General features: G+C 36.6%; 1 protein-coding gene across 8 annotated transcripts in view; it reads left to right on the forward strand.

Annotated features, from left to right (window-relative positions):
• The window catches only part of LOC123525111 (uncharacterized), a 29,742-nt gene extending 16,783 nt beyond the window's left edge, over positions 1-12,959 (forward strand). For all 8 annotated transcript variants that reach the window (XM_045303861.2, XM_053538166.1, XM_053538167.1 and 5 more), the window contains 9 exons: positions 145-282; positions 738-973; positions 1,506-1,725; positions 3,876-5,442; positions 5,854-5,997; positions 8,134-8,301; positions 8,581-8,861; positions 9,376-9,561; positions 11,191-12,959. In XM_045303861.2, the coding sequence (XP_045159796.2) occupies positions 145-282; positions 738-973; positions 1,506-1,725; positions 3,876-5,442; positions 5,854-5,997; positions 8,134-8,301; positions 8,581-8,861; positions 9,376-9,561; positions 11,191-11,307 (3,057 nt within the window). In that variant the 3' untranslated portion in view covers positions 11,308-12,959. The remainder of the gene's footprint in view (positions 1-144; positions 283-737; positions 974-1,505; positions 1,726-3,875; positions 5,443-5,853; positions 5,998-8,133; positions 8,302-8,580; positions 8,862-9,375; positions 9,562-11,190) is intronic.
• The last annotated feature ends 309 nt before the right edge of the window (positions 12,960-13,268 follow it).

The raw sequence follows: 13,268 nt of genomic DNA on the forward strand, positions 1-13,268 counted from the left end.
TTTTTGCATGAAAAAATATGGTTTAATAAAAAGTAATTTCGTAATATTTCAATTAAAATATTACCTTTAATTTATATAAAAGTGAGTGACAATGTCCGCATTAATGACAACAGTCTTAATACGTTTATTTGATGTTTATTATAGGGTTCAAGAACAACGCAGCCCGGGGACCCACCAAACTACCACAGGTCCCAAATACCCCCACCTCGACCTCCAAGGACATTGAAAGCTGATATCTTCTCCATTGAGAGATACAAGGAGGTTGATGATTATGTTTTGAATGTAAGTAAAAATGTATATCGAAAAGAATGTTAGTATATCGAAGAGAATAATACAATATAGTAGTCTGTATATCTTGCAGATTGTATAAATCTAGATCTAAATTTTATTGCAATTGTCCGTATACACCCAAAGTAAAAGGAATTCAAAAACAGTAGCGTGTAATATGGGCACTACTCTCTTCGCTGTATTACCACCTTGCATAACAGTCTACAACTGTTTGCAATGTAAAAATGTGTCAGTACAGTTAGACTTGTATATAATGACCACTGGGAGGGGGTGGGGACCAAACATTGGTCGTTATTTAGATGTGATATATTTATTTATTGTTTAAAAACACTTCATACTGGAAATGAAACGCGTGACCTTCATTGTCAGGTGTTTTTAGCACAGCTTTAACATTGTGTACATGATTTTATATTCAACTAAGAGACTGTTCATATCGATAAACGTTTCAGGCTCCTCCAAAGCTTCTTGTGGGGAACTTCAACGAACTGATCAAATATTTAACCCGTAGTAATGACAGATGGGACGACATGTGCAAAGTGCGTGCCATATTTCTATGGGTGACGTCAATTGACGTGTACAACCTCAAAGTAGACGGTGTCCCTCCTACACACTCCCCGCTTGAATATTTCACCAAGATTCAGTGTAACATGGGTAACCACGCCCATCTCATATCAGGATTATGTCAGTAAGTCGAATTCATTTCCTGATACTCTTATCTCGACATTAAAACCTTTAACTTATGTTATATGCCCACTGCATTGCACGTATCTCAATTTATTGGATTGCAAGGCTTCTGGTACTACTGGTTAACATACAACCTATCATTGCTTTTTCAACTTTTATCTGAATTAGTTAATTTTGAAGTAGAAAATATACAAACATTTTATAACTTTCACAATTTCTTTAACAACTTATGCAAGTGTCCAGCCAAAATTCAAGCTTGTGTGTAAATCTGGTACATAAAGTTATAATAAATAGTTAAACTTGCATCGTCCAAATAATGAAGGAGGAGGATGCTTTTTCATAATATTGCAGGCAATTTATCGGCTCTAACTTGTGACTCATTCATTGATCTTAAAATTCGACAAGAAAAGCCTGAAATGCCTGTAAAGATTCAAGTTATTGCCAGATATAAAAAAAAATCTACTAGTAATTGATTTTTGTATGGAGCAACGTATGAAATTTGACTATCATTTTGATATTTGTATCTCATTTAGAATGGCAGGGATTCCGTGTGTCATAATCAGCGGAATGAACAAAAGTGCTGCGTATGAGATTGGTACTAGGTGTGACCGGAAGAGCATGGGCGCTCAATGGAACGCCGTGTATGTGAATGATGATTGGCGGTTCCTTGATGCATTCTGGGCGTCCGCTTGCGTGGTTGGAAGAAAATCAGGGGAATGGACGCTGGTAGATTCTGATGGAAATGTTACACAGGTAACTTGTTTAACTTTAATATCACAACATCGTCTGAAGTCACATCCACACTTTCCAACTTTGTCAATAGAAGAAAACGCAAGCTGCACACTCGGGTATGTTTTGTGACTGTTTCACGTACAGAATGGTAATGACATGCACCGGAGCTTCCGTGGCCAAACGGTTGAAGTTGTTGATATTAAATAACTTGCCCCCACCCCATCGCTGTGGGTTCGAAAGCTTGCTTGTATGTAGGTTTATTTCACGAGACGAAGCTATTACTCGGGCTTTCAGAAGGTCGATTATGATACACAGGTGCCCATCCATGTCTAACGTTATGCCTGGAGTCGCATCCGAGGACTCTTTCAACCACCAAAAGTTGGACAGTCGCCGTATGATCTGAACTTGTGCTGTTGTGTCTTAGAACCGAACAGATGTGATAATGTGCTACTGATATGGTATATTCTATTGTGCGACTGTAAACGGATTTTTATACTGATACAGAAAAGTATTGCAAGCAATTCTTAACGCGTTTTTTGAACAAGCAATGACGCTTCAGTAATATTGAAATCACGCATGTTATTACTTTACAATAAAATATCTATTACTTGTGTTTTCTGTACAAGTTTTGGCCGTTTAAAGTTTATAACGATTATATTTCACACATACTGTACCTTTAAATGAAATAGAAATGACATTGTATTCAAATCGTACCAAATTATCCAAACGTTGTATAATTCAATTTAAACTGTCAGTTTTAATAGCGTTGTTTGTTGAATTTCAATTGTACTTTTTTCAACTGTCCTTGAAATAAATACGTCTTTTAGTACAAAATAACACTTTAAGCAGTTTATACAAAATGACGAAAAATAAAAAGAAATATCATGCGAAAATGTCATTTATCTTGCTTCGATTTCGGATTTGTTCGAAAAGAAACTAGCAGGCTTGCTTTCCGCTCCCTGTCCCGTACGCCGAAGCAGATTGCAAGCAAATTGCTTCTTAATTGTTTTCATTTTTCTGATGTAGCCTATTGAATTTCATATGTACTCTAGATTTTAAAGTTTTAAGACATGTTACCCGCGTTCCTTCCCGGTTTATGACATCCGATCCGTATCATAATTACAAAAGTTGATTGCGCCAACAGTAATGACGTTAAAAAAACTCAAACATATCGCACACATGTGTCTACGTTATGTGTTTGAGTCATGATTGTCTTTTTTTTATGGTGTATGAAAATTATGTCTCCCCCCCCCCCCCCGCAACCTCTGGGGGAGACATATTGTTTTTGCCCTGTCCGTCTGTCCGTCCGTACGTCACACTTCATTTCCGATCAATAACTGGAGAACCATTTGACCTAGAACCTTCAAACTTCATAGGATGGCAGGGCTTATAGAGGAGACAACCCCTATTGTTTTTGGGGTTACTCCGTCAAAGGTCAAGGTCACAGGGGCCCGAACATGGAAAACCATTTCCGATCAATAACTTGAGAATCACTTGACCCAGAATGTTGAAACTTCATAGGATGATTGGTCATGACCCAGAATGTTGAAAATTCATAGGATGATTGGACATGCAGAGTAGATGACCCCTATTGATTTTGGGTTCACTCCGTTAAAGATCAAGGTCACAGGGGCCCGAACATGGAAAACCATTTCTGATCAATAACTTGAGAACCACTTGACCCAGAATATTGAAACTTCATAGGATGATTGGATATGCATAGTAGATGGTCCTTTTTGATTTTTGGATCACTCTATTAAAGGTCAAGGTCACAGGGGCCTGAACATGGAAAAACATTTCCGGTCAGTAACTTGAGAACTACTTGACCCAGAATTTTGAAACTTCATAGGATGATTGGACATGCAGAGAAGATGACCCCTACTGATTTTGGGGTCACCCGATCAAAGGTCAAGGTCACAGGGGCTTGAACATGGAAAACAGTTTCCAATTCATAACCTGAGAACCACTTAGCCCAGAATGTTGAAACTTTGTGGAATGATTGGACATGCCAAATAGATGATTCCTATTGCATCCAGCCACCAGTGTTGCTTAGACTTTTGCTCCTGTCCCCTATTGACTTCCTGCCTATATGACTATCCATTGGGGGAGACATGCGATTTTCTACAAAAGCATCTTCTAGTTTGATTTTCTCACATTATGTCGTTTAACAGGAAGACGAGGAAACGTCAGAGGGTACAACGCAACACAGAATAAATGAGTTCTACTTTTTCCCCGACCCGGACAAAATAGTGTGGACGCATTTCCCGGATGAGATGCAGTGGCAACTTTTGGACCGCCCCGTCACCTTGAAAGAATACGAGGAGCACGTGTACATCCGGGAACGATTCCATTACCTGGGTATGAAACTCATGCCTAACAGCCATGATAAATGTATGTTAACTTCTAAAGACGGTGAAATAGAACTTGTTTTCTCTCTACCAGTGAAACAAAGTGAAAATTCGCGTTTCAAGTACATGTTGTATCATGGACAGAAAAACAAAACTTCCGAGGAAGATGTATTATTGGACAGATTTGTGATGTTTGAACATACAGCAAACCTACTGAGGTTCACACTCAGGTTTCCTATCACAGGTAAATTCAAGATGGACATATTTGGACTCGATATTACAGAGTCGGACATATTTGACTTGGCATGTACGTATATTATTCAGTGCAATGAAGCAAAGAAAAATTGTTTACCTTTACCGGATGTGCCTCCTATCGGCTGGGGTCCTGGTGCAAACGCAAAAGAAGCAGGTCTCAAGCCAATTACGCACGATGGCGCTATCATTGTCACCAAAGACGGCACTGTCGAAATTCGTCTCGCAGCGGAGAAAAACATTCAACTTCATCAGATGTTAAAACACGCTCTTATTGATGAAGCTACCTTAAGCAATTACGCAGTCACAAGACTTGAGAATGGGGAGGCTATTGTAAACATACGGTTACCCCAGGGTGGAGAATATGCCCTTAAATTGTACGCTGATGACGCGGGCAAAGAAGGGGTCGCTCCGAATGTTTTGAATTACTTAATCAAGAGTGAAGGGAAGAATGTCAACAATTTGCCCTTCCCGAATGTGAGCGATGGGTCCCTTGGATCTAAGCCGGCAGCAGAAGCATTGGGTACGAAAGCTTTGAGCCACAAAGGTGGACATGCAACGGCGAAAAATGGACGGGTAAGGATGGAATTTCAGGCACGGAGCGGATTACAACTTATGGCAGAGTTGCATAGTAGTGATGAACTTGCTTGCAAGAGAATGTTGGTGGCACCAAAAGAAGAAAACGGCAAGTGGGTATTTGACCTAGATATGCCTGAGGAAGGGGAATATTCACTGAATGTTTTTGCATGCTCTAAGAACAGTACGGACAGGATATATAACATACATTCATACCTTGTGAAATCGGAAGGTAGGAAACTGGATGCAGCCGAACTAGATATGAGACAGCAAAGCAAGCACGTGCAAACTCACGTGCCCATTGAAACGGTGCAGACCTCCGATAACGAGGTACTGATACCTATACCGCCTGGTTTCGATGATGTCTGCGCGTCGCTTCACAGACGAAATGCAAATGACCCTCCGAACGCACATCAGGTGGATATCATAGAACAGGACGGGATACAGCTTATCCGAGCAAGACTTCCGGAGTTCGGCGAATACCAGATGAACCTGTACGACAGAGAGAAGAAAGCTGTTCTGCGAAATATTGCGAAGTACCAGATTAACAGACGGCCGCCAGGTAATTTTTTAACTACAGGTTGTCAATTATTCATGAACATATTTAAGAGGATGTAAAATTCATAAATTACAAGTGAGGTCTTTATTTGTTGACATACCGATAGTATGAATATGACATAAGACTATAAAACTTAATTTATTTGTCCCATCTGAAAAATTGAGAATTAGTTTATAACTTGACGATTCATTTAGTTACAAAGTCGCAAAGTTCGATCTAAAATCGCCGCTTCCGTTTATGTGTAAAACATTATGTGGCTATATCCATCAATTTGTATTTGTCTGAAAAAAAATCCATATTTTAAGATCCGACCCCACTCTCCAGGACAACAGTTCTTCTGTTTCATACAGAATACCTTTCTTACACTAAAATAGTTTTAACATAATTTCAAAGGATCAGTGTTATGTTGTCTAGGTGAGCTGTATGAAGACAACACTAAGATGCTGATGCAGAACCTGGGAGCTCAGCAACCAATTATGGAAGAGGACGAGGAGGACTACAGTCAAGTCAAAAATGATAAAAACGAGACTGACGAGGACAAAAAGAAGAGACTTGAAGGTAGGTATCTTTTATGTTAGGTCACTTCTGTTCCCACTGGAGTCGTACAAAGTTAATTACTATTAGTATTGTTTAAACTAGGTACTGCAGGTAGACCCTGTTAAAAAAACTTGCCTTAAATAAATTTTAGAGAAGTATATTTGTTTCGCTGAGTTCAAGCCATTTTGCTTGTCACATTTATCGAAATTGCTTAATATTTTTTTCTATAGATACTAATTTTCAAGCCAGATGTATTGTAGAACGGTTCAGGAGTGAGTAGACGATTTTAAACGAATTTCAGATCTGTGTAAAAGTATATTTGCGTTTTATCTGGCTTATAACGTATTCCGTGTTTTAAATAGAATTTTCAGAATATTTATTATATCTTTTTAATCACGACTTAATTCTCTGCAGCCCGTTTGTAACTTAAGCCCATTCTGCGAGATAAAAGTTTGCAAATCTTGTTTGAAAAATAAAGGAGATAGAAATAAAAGAATCTAACGCTTGATAATATAATAGCCACAGAATTTCCTTTTTTTCTCCAATATTATATATTATATTAAACTTTCTTCTACAATTCTTCCTGCACTAAATCTGGGGGTTTTTTTCGGGAGGGGTGGGGTGCAAATAATTTGAGATGAAATCTTTTAGCGGATAGCAATATAAGCAGGATTCCATCAACACGATCATAGGTTCGCCATAGTCCCGGAAAAAAAGCAGGAAACCATGGTAGACCTCTGGTATGCGAGAATGTTTTTTTTTTATAACATACAGTATGTAAGGAAATTAGATGATGTCGTTTTAAATGCACAGTTAGGAAGTCTGTCTTATCGAAATAAGCCTCCTTTATATCCGTAACTAATGCATATAACTTTTGGTAAAACTGCTTAAGCATATTTTGCTTGAAAGAACTTTAAATTTGCATCTTTGACTGCTTTGGCTATACCTTTACGTGTAAAATTCCTTTTTTATCAAAAACAATATTGAGCTGGATTTACACCATATATACAGTTTGAACGTATTAATGACATTATCCTTATTTGCTTTTTTTTATTATGAACGATATCTTTTCTTCTTTTTTTTTTACAACACTATGGTACTATGATTGGTTATACTTCTGAATTTCTGATGTAGTTAAATGCCACGCCATGTATTATGTATACATACTGCAATTAGGTAATGGCATTTTTCTATTAGAGGCACGTCAGTTTGTTTCGGTACAGTTGTCAATAAAATGCTTGATTAATATACAAGTATTGTTTTTCGATATTTTTCAAATACCACAGGACGCACTTTTGTCATAAAAACAACCAGAAATTAATGTTTGAAGAATGTTGCAGTCCGTCGACATATGTTCTGATATCAGCCAGAAAAAAAATGTAAATTTCTAAAGCATTGTTGCGTTGAATCATTTTTTCACATTTGCTATGTATATACTTTTTGTATTGCAACATCCGGATCTGTGTTAACATATTCCCTTCTGTGCATTGCTTTTTGTACATGCAATTTAATGCCAATCTACATTATAGTGTAAAGAATTTATTAACAAAAAGGAGGAAGCTTCAAATCATACATTACAATGGAATTTTGACAGTAACTGGTTATAAATTGAAACAAATACAACATAATTTTGTTATGAAATTTCAAAAGCATTGAACTGCATCTATTTATTAACCTGACACCCTGCTATAAATATTTGAAGATGCAGCTTCTAAAGCCTTTATTTCATGGACAAAAGTGCACACTCCACGTCCGATGCATTTTTAATATTCGCGGAGGGGAAGTTCGTTTTCGGTCGATTTAATGTGGGTTCAAACCACATGAAAAATGTCTTTTGACATTTCTAACTATACTGATAATACTAATACAGCCGTCTGCAAAATCAGTTATCACTGAATTGGAAATGAAATGGATCCCCAAAATAAATAAAATATATCTGCAATACCGGGTCATTACGATCTACCATCTTTATAAAACTGGAATGTTACATATAACATGTCTTGTCCTCGATTATTTCCATGTAAATGAAGGAAAGAAACATCTTTTCGTCTTGATACAAATGTTGACGCAATACAATGTTGTTTTACTTAGCGAACAAACAAAATTTCAAACAGTGTAAATTAATATTTTTAAATAACGATATCATAACGTTTGTAGAGGAACAACGCCGAGCGACTAGACGACAGATTCAGAAGGCGATAGACATGAAAGATCCGGAAATGTTAGAACGCTATATACAAGCCTACGAGAAACTAAATCCTCCGTACGACGACGAGGCACTTCTTAAAGCCAGGAAAACGCTGGCTGCACTCGACGCCAAAGAAGGTAACTTATAACTTTACTATATTCACTTCATTATGGATCCTCGTCAAACACTTTGCAAACACATTAAAATTGATTGACAAAAAGACAATCATTGTGTTAAGGTATACGATAGTGATTCATAGAGTAACTCGACTCCTCTTAAGAAGTCCGAGCGGGCTATAACTCTGGAAAAAAAACAACAACATAATATGTACTATGATTAGCATGGCAAAACGTTAGCGTACCATCTTTCATTTAAATCTCAGATACAAATGTACTATTATTTTTTCGTATTTTTAGAACTGATTCAGGCATGTCAGAGACGTGACCTAGATTCGCTGAAAAAAGCAATTGCACGTGCGAAGGAAGTTAACTACGAACATCAACTTGATCTGCAGCTGGCCCTGGCAAACAGACTCAGGGATCAGCTTGAGAGAATAGAAAAACTCAGGCATTCAGTTCTCAACCTTGATAGCAAGACAATCGCTGAAATCAAAACGTATTCCAACCCGCCAGATGGCGTCCACCAATCTATGATGGCAACTTTTATACTGCTGGGCAACGCACCGAAAGAAGTCCGGGTAATTATGAAATATTATGACCTTAATTACAGCTATAGACATGAAAGAAACCTGTTATAATATGTATCACCAATTCTTTTAAACAGATTTTTGAGGATGTAATTTAATGAAGCAGAAATTTAGGTGTGGAAAGTACCAAGTTTGGATTTCTATACTCTTTGATAAGAGCTGCAATAGTAACTCCTTGCTGATGCCATGTTGGAACCCCTTTCATTCACAGAGATGTTTTTGCACTTTGTATTATGTTGCTATCATTCTGTACTAGAAACTTATAGGTGAAATACTAAACTGATCGGCTTGATACGATAGTTCATAAATTTTCTCTCATATTTACTTTTTTCTAAACTAGTCGTCTAGCTTTCTGTAAAATCTAAATTGTAACGTGTACACTTTTGTATCTTTGGGTAAGCACCCCTTTTAACAGTTAATGGTACAGTCCAAGGACAATTTCATTAAAGAAATTTAGCAGGGAAGGGGTTAAAAATGAAAATAATAAAACATCATTTTTTTTCAGAACTGGCGGACATGCCAAGCATTGGTTGGTAAAACAGGACGAGAGTCTCTAATGAGACGTATATCATCCTTTGACCCGAAGGACTGCAGTCTGGCTGTAGCCCAGACAGCCAAACATATGATAGAGAATTACTCAATGTCCCAGATCCGAGACGTCAGCGCTGGAGCAGCAACATTCTTTGGATGGGTAAGCAATCACTTTACCATGTGTAGACTTTCGAGTAGAGTTGTTATGCTTTCTAATGCCTATCTCATAACAATTAGTGATCTTTGCCCTGCCTTCTGTTCAGTAGTCTTGTGAATCAGGTGCGCGAATCTTCTGGAAAAAGTAGATTGTTAAAGCCGATATCTTCAGTAAGCTAATGCTGAAAACTCTTTATTATCCAAATAAATGACTTACATTTTCTTGGAATACCTATGTGTAGATTAATGCACTCAACTTCGAAAATAATTCATTTCGCACATATTACCTGCATGCACTCTTCTTAGAAAAATCAAAACTAGAATATACAACAATTGCATGTTTATGTATCTGGGAAACTTTAGATTAGTGTCAGTCAATTAACTAACGGTCTTGAGGAGACTAACACGATAGATAGATATGACATATACATGTACAACGTATCTTCTTTCTCTGTCATTCTTTATTAGAAGTAGAAGAGATTTCTTTAGAAACAGTAGCTAATATATCTATTTTATTATTTCTTAACAAGCTGCATGAATTTATTCGGGAAATAGCATACATTCTAGCCGGTGATGATAACAATAGTATTTTATGTTCGGATTGTGTGAAGCGAATGGCTGAAATAGCTAAACACGTAGATATTGATAGTGACACATTAAGCGTAACTAGCGGGTTTGGAAGTGACTGCCCTAGTGAAAATGATGACGATGAAGACGATATAAATCAGTTAAGACTATTAGTAGAAATTACAACTGGGAGAAGAATTTATCCTATAACTCACGAAAGGGCAAAAACTTTCCATGCTCCTGAAAGAGAAAACCCGGATCACTCTAAAAGAAAGAAAAAACGCATTAAAACTATTGAAATTAAAAAATCCAAAAAGAAAAAGAATGAAATAGAACAAAAAGTTGATAAGAAAACCGCTAGGATATCTGCTAAATTTAAAGAGATAGAAATCAAATCAGCAAATGCTGCTGAAAGAAAGGCTAAGCACAATAAAAGTGCTTAGACAAAAAGGTAATTAGATTTTATGTCTGCACTGCACTCGTGGGCATGCGAGTTATTTCTGTCGTTGCCGTAAAAAAGTCTATGTTCTCTGTTTGCGTTGTCGCAGGTCTAATAATTATTGTCGTAAAATAATTGTTGTACCTGTACATGCTTTATCACCGCTTATTCTTTCATTGTCAACTTAAACAATTAAATGCAACCACTCTGCACGGTATTGTAAATAATTTATTGTATTTTAAAACGTTTCAACGCGTGCTTAAATTTATTCTGGTGATTTATTGGATTTTAATGACGTGATATTTTTCTACTCATGTAACTTGCATTAATCAAAGAAAAGCTCTCAAACAGTTCGAGCTCTCACGTCAAAAGAACCTTTCTGTTTACTAAATTTTATGTTCGGCCGATGTCAATAAAATATAGTAAATAGTTAATAAACGTTATTTAAAATGGGTTTCCAGTTTGAGAATAAAGACCGTTTTAACTGAATTTTCTTTAAAAGAAAACTTATTCCTACCTGTTTGAAATAAACGATCAGATGAAAATTAATGTAATGACTCACACGAAATTCATGTATAATTCATGTAATCAGTGTATTGATCAACAGCGGCTATCTTTGTTTTTCAGTCCTTGGGTATGATAGAAGAAATCGAGTCCACTGGTGGATCCGGTGTGGGCATTATCAGTAAACCACCCCAAAAACAAGAGCGACCCAAGACAAACCGTAGCAACAGGAGGAGATAGACTCGTGATGCACGTGCAAACATATCGAACTTTCAGTACTAAACGCGACTGCTGATAAGCCTTTTTTGAAAAATCGATAATCTTGTAGATAACTAAGTTTGTTCCTGAAATTTACATAAATAAGGATATTCAAAGGGCATGACTTTCAAGATATGTTAATTGAAGGCAATGACTTTCAAGATATGTTAATTGAAGGCAGTTTCACTAATCTTCGAACAAAATATCACTAACAAAGGATTAAATGTTTTGCTAGTCACGACTAAACTCAACTGTAGACATGGAATAGCTTCTCCATCAGATAACTAGGATATGGTAGGGTTTCGTCATTTTTGCTAAATCATGAAATTTACTTGCAGTTCTATTTCTTCGCACTCTATGCAAGTCGAGGTCGCTTTACACTATGCTGTCTATTTTTACCATCGTTTTTGGCTTGGTCGAAAATATACATGTAGTACGTGTTTTTTTTTACATTCCATCCATTAAGATATTCGTTCCGTCCTTCTGTACATAAGAACTTTAGGGAAGTCTGTACATTAGATATATGCGCAACATATTTTTATAACTTGAAATAGTTTTATACTGTGATAATTATCTTCAATTGTATTCGATTATACATGCATTGTCTTTACAGAGGACCTGCAAACCTATCGTTGAAATATGTACTAATCTTTAACATTATATGAATATTTTAATCCTCCCAAAAATATTATAGGGATGCATTGTATATATTTACTTTAGATAGAAAAAATATTTCACAATATATCATCATTACAACTGATTAAAGAAGCAATGCAGTATCTTCTTGCTAGCTGCAGAGACGGTCCTCCTTTCGCTATATCGAGAGCTAAGCGCGAAAATCATTGTATCTGTACATAAAGAAAGAACAAGATACAATAGTTTCGCGCTCAGTCCTCTCTATACATTTTGATTATATTTTAACACAGACGCGGTTGTTAAAGTTAGCATACAAGGTAGCTAATGTACAATTCAGTTCGCGTTATTCGCATGCATTAGTCCCATTTTCAGACTTTACCCATCATTCTGTTTGTATTTTTGAGTATCGTTACTATTGTATTTTGTAGATTCTAGTATACAGTACATAAGAAATATTTCAAAAGTCGATGTCATTAGGTCTAAGTTGTGAGAAATCGGTGTCAATTGGTCTAAGTTGTGCAAAGTCGACGTCATTAGGTTCAAGGTGTGAAAAATCAAAATCATTAGGTCTTTGGTGTGAAAAGTCGACTTCATTTTGTCCAAGGTGTGAAAAGTCGACATTAGGCCTTTGGTGTGAAAAGTCGACGTCATTTTGTCCAAGATGTGAAAAGTCGACATTAGGTCCAAGGTGTGAAAAGTAGAATTCATTACATCTAAAATGCGACGTAAACAGCTCTTTCTATAGATGGATTGTGTAAAACAATTCTGTTGGTTGCATTCTAGAAACATTAAGTTATATTGTGATTTTGTGACTTTCTATTCAATAGTAATGTTTACTCAGAGTCCTGTCTTGTTCATTTGTGATATTCCATGAAATATGCACAATCAAATAACTTATTTATTTAACATTACAATCATACAGCACGGATATCTTTGTTCATTCTTGGAGATGTCTTGACATAGCTTAATGTATTTGATAAACTTAGATTCATATTGTTCTCTTTTTAGTTTTTATTCATTTTCCCCAAGTTACCTTTGAATATACATGATTGGGCCTGTCTGACATATTTCCATTTTAGAACAACATTAAGTCCCAAATCTGTAGGTGAATTGTATGATACGCGACTTCCATGCTCGGCTCTACTGATCACAGTTGCAGCAGAGGAAAGAGTCCTGACATGACAGCACACATATAGTGGAGTTTCATTTGCATCTGTGGTGAATCTTTGATACACCATGACATGAAATGGTTTATGAGATGTGTTTGTGTGTATGTGCCTGTGTTCCAGTTAAAGCATCTTTTCACA

The sequence above is a fragment of the Mercenaria mercenaria genome, chromosome 3, assembly GCF_021730395.1.
Source record: "Mercenaria mercenaria strain notata chromosome 3, MADL_Memer_1, whole genome shotgun sequence".
Taxonomy (NCBI): Eukaryota; Metazoa; Mollusca; class Bivalvia; order Venerida; family Veneridae; genus Mercenaria; species Mercenaria mercenaria.